The sequence below is a fragment of the Octopus sinensis genome, linkage group LG6, assembly GCF_006345805.1.
Source record: "Octopus sinensis linkage group LG6, ASM634580v1, whole genome shotgun sequence".
NCBI lineage: Eukaryota > Metazoa > Mollusca > Cephalopoda > Octopoda > Octopodidae > Octopus > Octopus sinensis.
The window spans coordinates 11,208,569-11,225,889 of NC_043002.1; the positions used below are offsets into that span (position 1 = coordinate 11,208,569).

At 39.4% G+C, this 17,321-nt stretch overlaps 1 protein-coding gene across 3 annotated transcripts in view; it reads left to right on the forward strand.

Moving 5' to 3' along the window:
- LOC115213381 (probable arginine--tRNA ligase, mitochondrial) overlaps positions 1-17,321 on the forward strand; it is a 46,093-nt gene that overhangs the window by 3,632 nt on the left and 25,140 nt on the right. For all 3 annotated transcript variants that reach the window (XR_004999569.1, XR_004999570.1, XM_029782325.2), the window contains exons 2-9: positions 488-597; positions 3,770-3,881; positions 4,993-5,073; positions 8,764-8,870; positions 9,973-10,112; positions 12,504-12,580; positions 13,286-13,397; positions 15,834-15,907. Coding sequence is in view for 1 of the 3 variants with exons in the window: in XM_029782325.2 (XP_029638185.1) it covers positions 488-597; positions 3,770-3,881; positions 4,993-5,073; positions 8,764-8,870; positions 9,973-10,112; positions 12,504-12,580; positions 13,286-13,397; positions 15,834-15,907 (813 nt within the window). In the remaining 2 variants the exon portion in view is untranslated. The remainder of the gene's footprint in view (positions 1-487; positions 598-3,769; positions 3,882-4,992; positions 5,074-8,763; positions 8,871-9,972; positions 10,113-12,503; positions 12,581-13,285; positions 13,398-15,833; positions 15,908-17,321) is intronic.

Consider the following 17,321-nt stretch of genomic DNA (forward strand, 5'->3'; position numbering starts at 1 on the left):
TGTGTGCGTATAGCTGCTCAGTGCCTCTCCGAAAGAGAGAGAGGGATATATATATATATATATATATATATATATATATATATATATATATTATATATACACATATATAGGTATGTATATACTGCAGGCTTGTATAAGTTTCCATCTACCAAATCCACTCACAAAGTTTTGGTTGACCCAGATGTATATTTGAAGACCACACATTCGGACTGAACTTGTAATTATCTGGTTGGAGAGTAAACATCCCTAACCACAGCCACACCTATATATGTGTGTGTGGATGGATGGAGAGAGAGAGATAGTTTGGAGGAGAGAGTGAGAGAAAAGTGAGTGACATAACGAGGGAAAGAAGAGAAAAATGGAAGAAAGAAGAACAGAATAAAAATGTGTGATAAAATGTTATAACTAATTACCAGCCAACTAATTATTTTATTGATTATCATCTATTGAACATGATCCTGTTTTTTGCATTTCTTGATTCCTTCAGTTGTTCCAGTCTTTTAGTCAGTCAGGCTTGCTGCCGAAATCACAAGAAACCAATTCTATAGAGAAATTAGCTTCGTTGGTCAAAGTGAAGAAAATATCAAAACATCATACGTAAGTTTTTGCTGTAAATTATGTTCTAACAGAAACCAGACTGGTAAAAGCATGGCTGTGTGGTTAAGAAGCCTGCTTTCCAACCATGTCATTTTGGGTTCAGTCCCACTGCATGGCACCTTGGGAAAATGTCTTCTACTATAGCCCTAAGCTGACCAAAGCCTTGTGGGTGCATTTGGTAGGTGCAAATTGTGTTGAAGTCTATCATATATATATCATCATCATCGTTTAACGTCTGCTTTCCATGCTAGCATGGGTTGGACGGTTCAACTGGGGTCTGGCAAGCTCGAAGGCTGCACCAGGCCAGTCAGATCTGGCAGTGTTTCTACAGCTGGATGCCCTTCCTAACGCCAATATATATATATTTAATACTATCGTGTTCTTAGGAATGAAATCAACCTCTCTGTCTATATATCTACCCTCTTTATAATGTTGGCAAACGAAATAGAGATAAGAATGTGCATTGTCCGTTTGATTGGAAAATTTCTATAAGTGGCTGAAGATTGCTCGACATTTTAAAACTGATGTAATACTTACAGTATTTAATAAAATGAAGTAACATGAAACGATTGTACCACTCTACCTCGGATATACTTGTTGCTTATTTTGATTATAATCACCCCATTTGATTTATATGGATAATATCATACAAAATTCTGGTGCCTTTGACTTAAGTACCATATTCATCTGAATCTAAATTTTGCTGAAGTATTTATAAATATATATATATATATATATATATGATAAAATGCATTAAATACTACAAAACGTACATGTAGGACAGACACAAGGACCCTAATCCTTCCTCAGTTATTGAACAAAAATACTAATACCCAGTTACGTTCCTTTGACGATAAGACTGGGAACTTCGCATATTGGCAGCACCCGCAAGATTTGTGTAGATTTAGGGCTCAAGTGAACAAAATAATACAGGGTGAACGTACAAAAGTAAACAAATGTAATTTGAAATGATAGGTGAAGACAATAAATAACACCTTACTGCAACACCTGGAGAAATCCTCAAAAGATATAAAAACGGAATTAGTAAGAGAGAAGAAAAAGTTGACCTCATGGACTTCCTGGGGTTGAACAGTTCAATGGTTTGTTGAACTTGCTGGATAAATTCAAGTGTTCTGATGATTTCAGAGTGTTTAGAATGCTTTGATACTGGTGATACATTTCCATCTTCTGTCTCTAGCTCCTTACAAACTTTGTAGATGAAAGATCTGGCAACTTCTAAAAATCTTGATATTTCTAAATCGCTATGCCCAGCTTTTATAACCACAATAACAGCATCCCTTTTCATTTCTTGAGTAAGGTGAGGGTCTGACATTATTGCTTTCTGAAACAAAGATTATACAGAGTTAGCAAAAATGTAGCAATGACCCCAAAAAGGTATATCCTGAAATACCTTATTCACCCTAACTATATATATATATATATATATATTATATATATATATATATATATATACATATATATATATATATATATATATATATATATATATATATATATACATATATATATATTATATATACAGGGGTATTCAAAAAGAATGCGCCGATTTCATTAGGCGATATTTTAATAATGAAAAGCAATAGAAAACTCCAGCTAAATCACAAGTATTTACTCACAAACAACTTTTATTTTCTGTCTTACAAGTGTTTGATGTGGCCACCACCTGCAGTGCAGCCAACATCAATGCGATAAGAGAATTCCTCCTAGATGCACATCACCATATCACAATCCACTGAGTTGATCGGTATTCTTATTTGATATTTAAGGTTATCGAGGTTAGTGAGTGGCAGGGGAACATAAACACGACCATATCCCCACAAGAAAAAAATCACACATACTGAGGTCTGGGGATCTCGTAGGCCAAGCACAAACACCAATGTCTTGGGCCCCTTCCTAACCAGTCCATCACTGGGACACTTTTTCCTTTAAAAAAGCCCAAACCATCGGGTGCCAATGGAGCGGTGCTCCATCTTGTTGAAAAATGCAGTCATGCAAATCTGCTGATATGTGTCTGGGAGGAATTCTCTTATCGCATTGATGTTTCCTGTGTTGCAGGTGGTGGCCACATTGAACACTTGTAAGACAGGAAATAAAAGTTGATTGGGAGTAAATACTTGTGACTTAGCTGGAGTTCTCTGTTGCTTTTCCTTATTAAAATATTGCATAATGAAATCGATTCATTCTTTTTGTATAACTCTGTATACATTTGAAAGTCTGAGAATTACTTAATACAGTTTTGAAGTGTAAAGGAGATTTTTATTATTATTATTATTATTGTTTTTTATATTTTTTAAATGTTACTTACTCTGTTATCAGGATGCTACCAACCTTTTTTTGGGAATAATTATTTTCTCCTAGTGTTTGAACACTTTCAATTAACCTTTTCAAACACACGTGTTTGTATATATTCTTTTATTTGTTTCAGTCATTTGACTGTGGCCATGCTGGAGCACTGCCTTTAGTCGAACAAATCGACCCTAGGACTTATTCTTTTGTAAGCCTGGTATTTATTCTATCGGTCTCGTTTGCTGGACCACTAAGTTACAGGGATGTAAACACACCAGTATATAATGTCAAGCGATTTTGGGAGGACAAACATATACACACGCATACATATATATATATATATATACGGCAGGCTTCTTTCAGCTTCCGTCTACCAAATCTACTCACAAGGCTTTGGTCGGCCTGGAGCTATAGTAGAAGATACTTGCCCAAGGTGCCACACAGTGGGACTGAACCCAGAGCCATGTCATTGATAAGCAAGCTTCTTACCACACAGCCACTCCTTCACCTATATATATACACACACACACATGTATATATATATATATATATAACACACACACATACAATGGGCTTCTGTCTACCAAATCAACTCCTAAGGCTTTGGTTGGCCCAGAGCTATAGTAGAAGGTGCATGCCCAAATTGGGATTGAACTTGAAACCATGTGGTTGAGAACCCAACTTCTTGAGCACACAACCTTGCCTTCTCTTACACATTTTTACAACTAAATTTTACATTTTCTTTTATATTTTTGCATTTTAAATTCATATTTCCATTTTTCTTTTGTTTGTTTTATTCTTGTTTACTTTTAATTAATTAATTAGAAAAGGTGTCTTTGATTTCATTTCATTACTTACCTCTTAGTCTTGAATCTGGTCAGTTCTTGGTTAATTCTCAACACCTGAATAACTTTCTGAAGGACGATTCTGATCCCAACCATAAATTGGCTGAGCAAGTAAAAGACTGCTTATTTCAGGTAATATTTTATAGTTTCTCATGGTTTGTTGTTTTTTAGGTTGACTTTTTTTATGATAACAATGTTTTTTTTTAATTCTATAATAGTTTTCAAAATTCTCTTTAAAAATTTCTTCAAGATTTTGCACCATAAGTTTATTTATTCAAAGTGTGTATTATTAATTTAGCTATTTACATTAAATGTTTTACATATATATATATATGTATATTATATATATTATATATTATATTGCCAGCCTCGCCTGGCCTCTGTGCCGGTGGCACGTAAAAAGCACCGTCCGATCGTGGCCATTTGCCAGCCTCGTCTGGCACATAAAAAGCACCCACTACACTCATGGAGTGGTTGGCATTAGGAAGGGAATCCAGCTGTAGAAACACTGCCAGTTCAGACTGGGCCTGGTGCAGCCTTCTGGCTTCCCAGATCCCCTTTGAACCGTCCAACCCATGCCAGCATGGAAAGCGGATGCTAAACGATGATGATGATTATATATATACCTTGTATATATATCTATATATCCTGTGTGCAAGGCGGCAAACTGGCAGAGATGTTAGCATTCTCGACAAAATGCTTAGCGGTATTTCATCTGTCTTTACGTTCTGGGTTCGAATTCTGCTGAGGTCGAGTTTACCTTTCATTCTTAGGAGGTCAATAAATTAAGTACTAGTTGCATACTGGGTCGTTCAAATCGACTGCCCTCCTCCTCCCCCAAAATTTTGAGCCTTGTGCCTAGAATAGAAAAGTACATGCATGTGTGTCTTTGTGTTATGTCTGTTTTCTATCACTGCTTGACAACCTATGTTGGTTGCTTTACATCCATGTAACATAATGAGCCCATTAGAATAAGTGTCCAACTTAATGAATAAGAACCGGGGTCAATTTATTTGGCTGAACCCTTTGAGGTGGTGCCCCAGCATAGGCACAGTCCAGTGTCCGAAATAAGTGTATAATAAAAGACACTGGGGCTCTTTGCAATGTTTGTTCTGTACTAAAGTGCTGATACTCCCTTGTTAGAAAGCTGCAACTAATGGTGCTATTCTTTATATATTCCCAACATGAAATAAATATAAATAACATTGTTTCCTCTTTTAAATGTTTTTGCCTCTTCTTTTAGGATACGTCTTTTAAAGAACTCGGAATCACCTTCAATGGTAAATTCTTCAATTTCACATTTGATCCAACCAATATTACAGAGGTTAGTTTGGATTTTTATTGAATTGCATTTTTGGTGGGTGGGTTATGTTCTACACTTTTTTGTTTATTTACATTGGCAAAAACGTGCAGAGGCACAGACTTGGCTTTGTGGCAAGAATTTGCATCTTACCACCTTGGGCACCTGTGGCACCTTGGGTAAGTCATCATCATCATTTAACGTCTGCTTTTCATGCTGGCATAGGTTGGACGGTTTGACTGAGGGCTGGTGAGCCAGAAGGCGGCACCAGGCTCCAGTCTGATCTGGCAAAATTTTTTCTACTGCTGGATGCTCTTCCTAACGCCAACCCACTCTGAGAGTGTAGCGCGTGCTTTTTACATGCCACCAGCATGAGAGCCAGTCAGCTGACACTGCCATCAACCACACTCGAATGGTGCTTTTTACGTGCTACGGGCACGGGAGCCAGTCAGGCAGCACTGGCAACGATCTTGTTCAAATGGTGCTTTTTACATGCCACCTGCCAGTCAGGTGGCATCAACTACACTCAAATGGTGCTTTTTACGTGCCACTGGCACAGGTGCCAATTAGGCAGTACTGTCATCGGCCACGACAATTACTTCACTTGCCTCAACAGGTGTTTGCAAGCACAGTTTATTGCCCAATGATTGAAGAGTGCTCTTAACCCTTTTGTTATTGTATTTATCTTGAGGTGCTTTGTTTTTGTTTCAATTAATTTTAAATATAACAAAGAATTTAGTAAAATAACTTAGTTATCACTCAGCTAGTGTTGGGAACATAAATTGTGACTAAGATTTGGTGGAAGATTTTTATTCAAAACTTATGAAAACAAGACATTTGTTCTCAGAGCCAGAGCCGGTTTCAGCCAGGTAAGTAACGAAAGGGTTAAATGGGCTGGTTATGCTGCACTGGCAGAAGTATCTTCTGCTATTGTTCCAGTCAAACCAAACCCTTGCATGTAGACTTAGTAGATGGAAACTGACAGAAGCCTGTCATTTATATATTGTATTTTTTTTCCTATATCTAAACATGCTAACACAGTAGAAATGATCATCCTTAGTGTATACTCTTTTTACTCTTTTACTTGTTTCAGTCATTTGACTGCGGCCATGCTGGAGCACCGCCTTTAGTCGAGCAACTAGACCCAAGGACTTATTCTTTGTAAGCCCAGTACTTATTCTATCGGTCTCTTTTGCCGAACCGCTAAGTGACGGGGACATAAACAAGCCAGCATCGGTTGTCAAGCAATGCTAGGGGGACAAACACAGACACACAAACACACACACACACATATATATATATACATATATACGACGGGCTTCTTTCAGTTTCCGTCTACCAAATCCACTCACAAGGCATTGGTCAGCCCGGGGCTATAGTAGAAGACACTTGCCCAAGGTGCCACGCATTGGGACTGAACCCTGAACCATGTGGTTGGTTAGCAAGCTACTTACCACACAGCGGTGTAATTATCAAATAAAGATGAGATTTTTTCCATTCCTGTTCATTTTGTCAGTTGCTCCGGATTTCTTGAAATTCTTCTAAGCGCTATTTGGGTTTACTTGTCATACATGAGGAATTAGCCTGGATATTAATTCTATTTGAATTTATTGGCTTAACACTGGGTGCTTTCTGTTATATATATGTATATATATATATATTTATATATATTTATATATATATTTCCCAGACCCCAGTCGAACCGTTCAACCCGTGCTAGCCCGGAAAACGGACGTTAAACAATGATAATGATGATATATATAAAATTATAATTAAGGGTATCTAAAAGATGCTAGAGATAGCAGTCAAATCTTGACTATAAAACCACATCAAGTATTCATACAGCACCGGGAGAAAAGACAAACAGACAAATAAACTAGCATAAAAATTATCCAAAAGTTATGGCTGCTATCTCTAGTATGCTGGTATCTTTTAGATACCCTTAATTATAATTTTAACAATAATTATTACCTATAAGGTTTTTATTCCCATGCTGGCCACTTGATATCTTTATCTTATCTTATCTTATCTTTATCTTATCTAGTTTCAGCTCACGAGCTGTGGCCATGCTGGGGCACCGCCATTTGGTGTTGCTACATATGATCAGTATTTTAAATAACGATCTTATCCTTGCTGGCCGCCAACACTTTTTTCTGCAAAATAGGGGTAGCTTATCCTGTTCAGGCTATATCATTAGTATTATCCTCCGTTCAAGAATTTAAAATCACTTCTTTAACTTTCAAAGACATCTCAAAACTTCTAAAGCAAACTCCGTTTATTTGTTTATGTTCATTGTAATTTGAATTTAACATATGATAGCATCTCATAAAGCGAGATTTCTATATATCTTAAATTTGCAGAAGAATTTGTGGTGTGGGCAGTTTGGCTTAATGGCTCAGAGCACCGCGATGCGTAACCACGGAGATGTGAGTTCGCGTCTCATAGCCGGCCACCAACTCTTTTTTCTGCAAAATAGGGGTATCTTATCCTGTTCAGGCTTATATTATTAGCATTATCCTGCGTTTGAGAATTTAAAATCATTTCTTTAACTTTCTAAGACATCTCAACGCTTCTAAAGCAAACTTCGTTTGTTTGTTTACATTCATTATCATCATCGTTTAACGTCTGTTTTCCATGCTAGCATGGGTTGGACGGTTCGACCGGGGTCTGGGAAGCCAGGAGGCTGGACCAGGCTCCAGTCTGATCTGGCTGTGTTTCTACAGATGGATGCCCTTCCTAACGCCAACCACTCCGTGAGTGTAGTGGGTGCTTTTTACGTGTCACCGGAGGCTGGCAACGGCCACGTTATATATATACATATATATATATATATATACATATATATATACATATATATATACATATATCATCATCATCATCATCGTTTAACATCCGTTCTCCATGCTAGCATGGGTTGGACGGTTCGACCGGGGATCTGGGAAGCCAGAAGGCTGCACCAGGCTCCAGTCTTATCTGGCAGTGTTTCTACAGCTGGATGCCCTTCCTAACGCCAACCACTCCATGAGTGTAGTGGGTGCTTTTTACGTGCCACCTGCACAGGTGCCAGGCAAGGCTGGCAACGGCCACGGTCGGATTGGTGTATTTTATGTGCCACCGGCACGGAAGCCAGACGAGGCGGTGCTGGCATCGGACGAGTCGGATGGTGCTTTTTACGTACCACCAGACCAGGGATCCTGGCTGGTTCAATTCGATTTCGATTTCACTTGCCCCAACATGTCTTCGCAAGCAAGGGGTTGGCATGGGTGCCTGTTGTACGGTCCGATTGGTGTATTTTACGTGCCACCGGCACGGAAGCCAGTGGAGGCGGCGCTGGCATCATATATATATATATATATATAATTATTGCTATTGTGTTAAACTGTTGTATGTCCAAACTTGGTCAAATGCATTGTTTTTCAATATTTATTTTTGCTTACAATAGCTGGTTCTTTTGGTCAAACTATCGTATCTCCAGCTGCTTCAGATGCTCTCCAAGATATAAAAAATTGTTAAAGTGTAGTACAAGGGTTTTGCTATGGAATGATGAAACTATTTTTTTCGTTTTCTGAAAATGCAACATTTTGGACTTACGACACTTTTGCATAATACCAACGATATATACATCATCATCATCATCAACATTAACATGTGTTTTCCATGTTGACAACGATCAGTGGATTGGTCACGGATGGGCTGTTTTCTTTCTGCTTTCAGGTGATATTGTCCAGTGTATATAAGGAGGGTAGTAAGTATGGCTTTACCAGTCATCTTCATCAGACAAACGACCAAACAGAGAAGCAGACAGTCGTGATAGAATACAGGTAAGTTGTTTATTTGAGGCTTTGAGTAACAGAGTGTCGTAAGCGCCACCCTGGCCATCTTTGTCTTGACATCTAGAATCTGAAGAAGTTGGAAGGAAGAACTGGTGAGGCTTGGAATAAGGTCAAAAATCTGGCTGAAAAAAATTGTACCTCAGCGCTATAGACACAAGGCTCACTCACCCGAACTCAGACCAGAGAGTTTAGTAATATACCATCGTAAGCATACACCCTCAATCAATAACTTTGGTGTGGTCCCTGTATCATTTTTTGAGGTGTTATGACTCATATTTCTAATATTCCTCGTTACTATCGTAACGATAATAGGCTATTATCTTACTATCTTATCTTACTTACCTCTTAAAGATACTTACCTTGGTATATTAAAACCCAAACAATACCTTTGGGATGTCTCTGTATGTTTTTTTCTAGGTATTATGGCTAAAATATGCAACAGTGATTGTGCGCTGATTCAGAAACTCGGGTCCGTGCGTATCACCCCAGGTTGACGATGGGAAGGATGGCTTCCCTTTGCAAATACTGATAGGGCACAGAAAGTGTGTCAATAGCCAGCTGGAGAAGATGTTCTCCTGGGGCTACAAGCTACAGTAGCATCCACCCTTAGTGGTTAGCCACATTTAAGTGGCAAATATACTTCACATTGTCGTGCAGCTACTGTTTATACCTTGTTCAGAGATTTATTATTGCTTGTTTACACTTTTTCAAGATCAGTGACTCAATCTAATCGACTGGCCCCCTTCCCCAAAATTTCGTGATTTGTGCCTCGAGTAGAAAAGAATATTTTCATGTTATCTTTCCTTCAAAGGTGGTGAGCTGGCAGAAACATTAGCACGCCAGGCGAAATACTTAGTGATATTTCATCTGTATTTATGTTCTGAGTTCAAATTCCACCGAGGTCAACTTTGCCTTTCATCCTTTTGGGGTCGATAAATTAAGTACCAGCTGCGTACTGGGGTCAATTTAATCGACTGCCCCCCCCCCAAATCACAAATTTCGGGCCTTGTATCCAGAGTAGAAAAGAATATTGTTATATGTTGTTGTTTCTTTGTTTTCTATTGTTGTGCTTTTGTTTTTAACTTTATAGCTCTCCAAATATTGCCAAACCGTTCCATGTGGGTCACCTGAGATCAACAATTATTGGAAATTTCTTCAGCAATCTCTATGAACAACTTGGATACAATGTGATACGTTTGAACTACCTTGGTGACTGGGGTACCCAGTTTGGTAAGTACCCCTTGAAATAAGCTGGACATGGAATTTTGGGGAAATATAATGCTGCTGTTATGTAAATAAGAAATGGATGTGTGAATGTATTAGAGAACATATCTATTTCTATGTGTATCAAGGAATGTATGATTGTGTGTGTATATATATATATATATATATATATATATCATCATCATCATTTAGCATCCACTTTCCATGCTAGCATGGGTTGGATGGTTCCACTGAGGTCTGGGAAGCCAGAAGGCTGCACCAGGCCCAGTCTGATCTGGCAATGTTTCTACGGCTGGATGTCCTTCCTAACGCCAACCACTCCATGAGTGTAGTGGGTGCTTTTTACGTGCCACCGGCACAGGTGCCAGACGAGGCTGGCAAATATATATATAAGGGAATGTATATTTGTATATGTGAATACATAGCAATGTTTGAATTTGTGTGTGTTGTATACATAATGACTCAAATTCTTTCCCAGTATCATCATCATCATCATCACCATCATCATCATCACTAACATTGTTATCATGACTAACATCGCAGTCACCATCATCATCATCATCAGCAGCAGCAGCACCACCTCCCTCATCATCCTCATTATCATCCACCACACTCGAATGCTGCTTTTTATGTTCCACCAGCACAAGTGCCAGTCAGGTGGCACTGGCATTGGTGACACTCAAATGGTAATTTTTACATGCCACCATCACGGGTGTCAGTCAAGCGGCACTGGCATCGACCATGCTCGAATGGTGCTTTTTACATTCTACTGGCACGGGAACCAGTCAGGCAGCACTGGCATCAACTACACTCAGATGGTGCTTTTTAAATTCCACCAGCATGGGTGCTGGTCAAGCAGCAATGGTGTTGGTCATGCTCAAACGGTGCATTTTACATGCCACCAGCATGGGACTTCATTTAATGTGTGCTCTTCCATGATGGCATGGTTTGACATGTAAAAAGGAACCAGAGACTATGCCAAGTTTCGATGCCTACTATAGCATGGGTTGTACAGCTGGATACCCTTTCAAATACCTATTTCTTTATTACCCACAAGGGGCTAAACACAGAGGGGACAAACAAGGACAGACATAGGTATTAAGTCGATTACATCAACCCCAGTGCGTAACTGGTACTTAATTTATCAACCCTGAAAGGATGAAAGGCAAAGTCGACCTCAGCGGAATTTGAACTCACAACGAAACGACAGACAAAATACCGCGAAGCATTTCGCCCGGCGTGCTAACGTTTCTGCCAGCTCACCGCCTTTCAAATACAGATGAAATACCCTTTCAAATACCAACCACTTCACAAAGTGTACTGGGGTGCTTTTTACGTGACTGCAGCACAAACAGGGTCACCAGGTACCAACAAGGTGAAACCCTATTCAGCTAAGTGGAGTATACTGTTGAGAGATAAGAAAGTAACATGGAAGGTCAGGAGCAGGTTTCTTGCTGAAGACAGAATACTTGGTTTACCCAAGGGAAAGAGAGAGAGATATGAGGTCAAAGTACAAGGCACAGATGAAAAACAGAATGGGATAGAGGAGCAGGAAGGTGCATCAGCCTATGCTTGCATGGAAAACGGACATTAAATGATGATGATGACATATATATATACGCATACACATACTCTCACACATACATATACACACACATAAATGAGCACAGATGTGGCTGTGTCGCCAAGAGTTTGCTTCCCAACCATTTGGTTCTGGGTTCAGTCCTTGGTCAAGTGTCTTCTATTAAAGCCATGGGCCAACCAAAGCTTTGCCAGTGGATTTGATAGACAGAAACTGAAAGAAGCCCATCACACACACTCACATAGACATACATACATTTTCGCCAGATAGATCGATAGCCACTACACGTTCTTTGTTTTCTCTCCTTGTTTTTTCTGTGGAAGAGCGTAGGCTCGAAACGTTAAGACTTTTTCACTTCCTGAGCGTTATACTAATACATCTGTTGGTTGTCTACACCACCTGTCTTCGTCTTTTGTTTTTTTGTGAGTTCTCCCTATATATATATAGGGAGAACTCACAAAAAATGTATGTGTATGTGTCTGTCTGTGTTTGTTCCTCACCACTGCTTGAAAACCAGTATCAGTTTGTTTACATCCCTATAACTTAGCAGTTCAACAAAAGCACTGGGGTTGATTCATTTGACAAAAATTCCTCAAGGCAGTGCTCCAGCTTGACCACATTCTAAGTTAAACAAATAATAGGTATATATATATATATATAGAGAGAGAGAGAGAGAGAGATTCATTCAAAACTCACCCACCCATCCACCCACATATCCATACTTGATTTTCCGTTCCCCCCCCCCTCATACACACACACCTCCTTGAATCAGATATTAATAACTGGATAAATACCATTTTGTTTTGTAATTACAGGTCTCCTGGCTGCTGGCTACCATCAATATGGCTGTGAAACGAAACTCCTTGCTGACCCACTCCATCATTTGTTTGAGGTCAGTGCACTATTGGTTTTAGTCCTCGTCTCCTGACCATTACAACTGAAGCTTTCAGCATGCTATAAGGACATTATACACACACACACACACTCATGCACACACACACACACACACACACACACATACACATACCACTCTCTCACTCACAGACATGCATGTGTATCATCATCATCATCATTTAACGTCCGCTTTCCATGCTAGCATGGGTTGGATGATTTGACTGAGGTCTGGCGAACCAGACTCCAATCTGATCTGGCAGAGTTTCTACAGCTGGATGCCCTTCCTAACGCCAACCAATCCGTGAGTGTTGTGGGTGCTTTTATGTGCCACCGGCACAAGGGCCAGTTTGGTGGTACTGGCAACGGCTATGCCCAAATGGTGCTTTTTACGTGCCACCTGCACAGGAGGCAGTCCGGCGGCACTGGCGACGACCTCGCTCGAATGTTTCATGTGCCACCAGTACAAGTGCTAGTAAGGCGACGGGGTAACGATCACGCTTGAATGGTGTGCTTAACGTGCCGTTGGCACAATGCATGCATTTACACAAAGTCACATGGGCATGTGCCAACAAATGAAGAGGCTCTATGTGGTTGCTCTGCTTGCAAGAAATAGCAGCAGAATCTTCTTTGAATCACATCCCACTGCTTTATACCTGTGTATGTAATTACTAAAACATACTGTGTACATTGTATACATTCCTAGGTGTATGTGAAAGTAAACAAAGATGCTGCCCAAGAAATTGATACAAAACGTGTTGAAGAACCCCAGAGTCTGTATAATCGAAGTCGGGAAATCTTCCAAAAAATGGAGAAAGGTAAAAATCCTGTTTGTTTTGAACTTCAAATTACTCTTTTAATATTGGATTATTCTTTACTATTGAGTTCTTAGACTCAAAGAATTGGTTTTTGTATTTAAGGAATGGATGTAAATGTCTATATGCGATAAGTTGGTTTACCGCGAACAAAAGGGACAAAACTTTAAGCCACTACCAATGTCACAGAATTTTGGTTACAAGGGGAGGGTTACCAGGTGAGAGGGCATCTGTCCATAAAAAAATCTGCCTCAATGAATTTTGTGGGGGCTATAAGGCGGTGATCTGGCAGAAACATTAGCACGCCTGGTGAAATGCTTAGCAGTATTTCATCTGTCTTTATGTTCCGAGTTCAAATTCCACCAAGGTCAACTTTGCCTTTCATCCTTTCGGGGTTAATAAATAAGTACCACTTGAATAGTGGGGTCGATAAATTATGTACCAGTTGCGTAGTAGGGTCAATAAATTAAGTACCAGTTGCTTAGTGGGGGGTCAATGTAATCGACTGGTACCCTGCCGCAAAAATTTTGGGCCTTGCGCCTAGAGTAGAAAAGAATTCTATGTGGCCTGTACATGAATGAAAAACATAGATGTTAACACAATGATCCAGTGATATCAATATATCATCATCATCGTCATTATAATATCCACTTTGCCATGCTTGCATGGGTCAGACAGAAATTGTTGAGGAAGATTTTAATCTTATTGTTACCAGCCTTCACTTTTTTCCAAGCAAAGTAATGGATCTTTTCGGCTTGAACGGCATTTTTTTCTAGCGGTGTCATATGAAATTGTCACCCATAATTATGACCCTAGTATCGATCTATTGCATTTCAATCTGTTTTAGGGTTAAGGTTAGGGGTGGGGGGAAGGGTATCTTTTTTTCTTCAGAAATGTAAATTAACCCAATCTGTTTCTTAAACGAGGGACATATTCATATGGCACAGAATGTTTTCACCTCAATAGACGTCATTGATTGGTTGAAATTGCAGAAAGTGAAGAAAAAAAAAGCAACAAATATCTTACAAACTATAGAATTTTCTCAATAAAGCCAGGAGAAAAAGATGTTTTATAAACACATTCTACCAGAATACGAAGTGTAAAAGTGTTTAGTTACGTGGAAATTATTTAAAAAAACTGCCGTTCAAACCGAAGAGATCCAAAGTAATATTTCCCTGTGGCCAGACATGTTTTTTTAAGGAAGACAGGAAGGGAACGATATTGTTTGTATGACACTGACTTTTATTTAGAACTACCGTATAGTGTTAAGACAAAGGGATGCGCACAAACACACACACGCAGGTATCTATATATATCTATGTGTACATGTACATTGCTTACAGCCATATCATGTTGAAAGCACCAGTTCTCGTCCTATTCCAAAGAAAATCGATTTTATTCACACAAATATGCAACCGAAGAGTTTAAAGTACCAGTAATGATAAGGCTGTTGACTGGGAGAACACAAACGTGGTTTAAATAGTAAGCTTGGCAGGAAAGAAACGTGCCTTTAAGCAGTACAAAAACAAGAAAAAATGGAAGGTGCAGTTATGTACAGGTTGACGAAAGAAAAGCAGGACAAAAACGGCTTTATCTATCGCATTCTTGCCTGGAATCGATTTTTGTAATTTTTTCAAGACTTATACACGCCCTGATACCATCGGTATCTACATATCAAATTTGAGCGCAATCGGATGGAGGATGCCCGAGATCCGAGGAGACACAGACAGACAGAATGGATTTTATATAAGAGATATGCATGACAGTCTTCGTTCAGTTTCCATCTACTAAATCCATTCTCAAGGTTTTGGCTGGCCCAGGGGTCTTAGCAGAAGATACCTCAGACACAGCAGGACTGAATCTGAAACCATTCAGTTGGGAATGGAAGCACTTAATCACACAGCAATGCCCATACCTTATATTGTGAGCTTCAACACTGATTCTGTCTACCAAACGCTATTTGCTAAGCATTGGTCAACCTGAAACTATGGCAGAAAGTTGCCAAAATACTGTGTACCAAACTTATTTTTTATTCAGCACACCAGGCTTTCCACAATATCAGTGAATGCATTATCCACTGTTTCCTATATATCAGAAGGGGCAGGTTTTGTCTAGGCATCTAACTAGTAAATACATATTATCGACAAGGCCCAAAATGATGAAATGCATCTAGTGTGCTTTTGTAAGTCACTGCTGAGACAATGTTCATCTTGCTATTTGTTTTTAGCATATGTTTTGGAAGAAATTTTCTCTCAGGCAAAAACCACAGCATCATGCCTTTCATCAGTATATATATACTTTCAGTAGAAATACCTCCAAGATGCAAAACAAAGTCTTAGTCATATGGACTTGAGAATGCCTGTGTAAATAAATACTCCAGATGAGCCCTTTTGCTTTTATTTTTCATTTATTTATTTGTTTATTTATTTTCCTCCCTAGGAGAAGAAACAAGCCTGGATCTTTGGAAACGATTTCGAGACTTAAGCATCAAAGAATATCAGAAAATATACAAGGTAGGTCCTTATTGGAACTAAGACAATCTGTTATTCTCTCTCTCTCTCTCTCTCTCTCTTTCTCTCTCTCTCTCTCTCTCTCTCTCTCTCTCTCTCTCTCTCTCTCTCTCTCTCTCTTCATATATATATGATTAGCTACTACACACATTTTTTACTCTCCTTGTTTCTCTCCTTGTTTTTTCTGTCCCTTTCTGTAGAAGAGCGTAGGCTCGAAACGTAAAAGACTTTTTCTATTCCTGAGCGTTATACTAATACATGTTTGTTTTGTACACCACCTGTCTTTGTCTTTTGTTTTTTTCATAAGCTCTCTCTCTCTCTCTCTCTCTATATATATATATATATATATATACATGTTTGCCTGGTATGTATATATGTTCATTTTTATGTATTCTGATTATGTCTGCACTGATGAGTAGAAAGTGTATTGTGTACACTAACTACGGAACCATATGTGATTTGCGGCTAAATCTATTTTTAAGAGGTGACTTCCAAGTTACATTCCCCACTTTTGGTACCATGTCATCATCTTCATTTAATGTCTGCTTTCCATTCTGGTATGGATTGGATGGTTTAATTGGGGACTGGCAAGCCAGGAGGCTGCACCACACTCCAATATGATCTGGCAAGGTTTCTACAGCTGGATGCCCTTCCTAATGCCAGCCACTGTGAGAGTGTAGTGGGTGCTTTTTACATGCTACCGGCACAGCAGCCAGTCGGGGCAGTGGGGCTGGCATCGACTACATTCAGATGGTGCTTTTTATGTTCCACCGGCATGGGGTGCCAGTCAGGTGGCACTGGCAACAACCCACGCATGAATGGTGATTATTGCATGCCACCAGTATGGGAGCCAGGCAGGCAGCACTCGCATCGGCCACAACGACAATTGCCATTTTGATTTCAATTTGATTGAGATTCTGATTTTGATTTTGATTTTTGATTCTTATTTAAGTAGATTTGACTTTAAGAGCCCCTTACAGCATGAAGCTTTTACATTTAATAATATTTATATTTAAAGGGAATACCACACTCACGGAGTGATTGGCACTAGGAAGGGCATCCAGCTGTAGAAATACTGCTTGATCAGACTGGAGCCTGGTGCAGCCTCCTGGCTTCCCAGACCCCAGTCAAACCATCAAACCCAGCTAGCATGGAAAGCGGACGTTAAATGATGATGATGATGATGATGATGAATAATTATATTAGTTACATTTTCAAAGAGGTGCTGGAAAGTTATTAGCTTTAAGGGTATCGCGAAGGGCCTGGCTGGAAGCCCAACCTTCTGAGTTCTTTTACAGGGCTTAAAACAGTGTTTCCCAACCTATTCCCAACCCCAGGCTCCACTATAACTTTCCATAAATATGTATGCCCCACTAGTGATTGTAAAACAACTTTATTTCTAATATCTTATCACAAT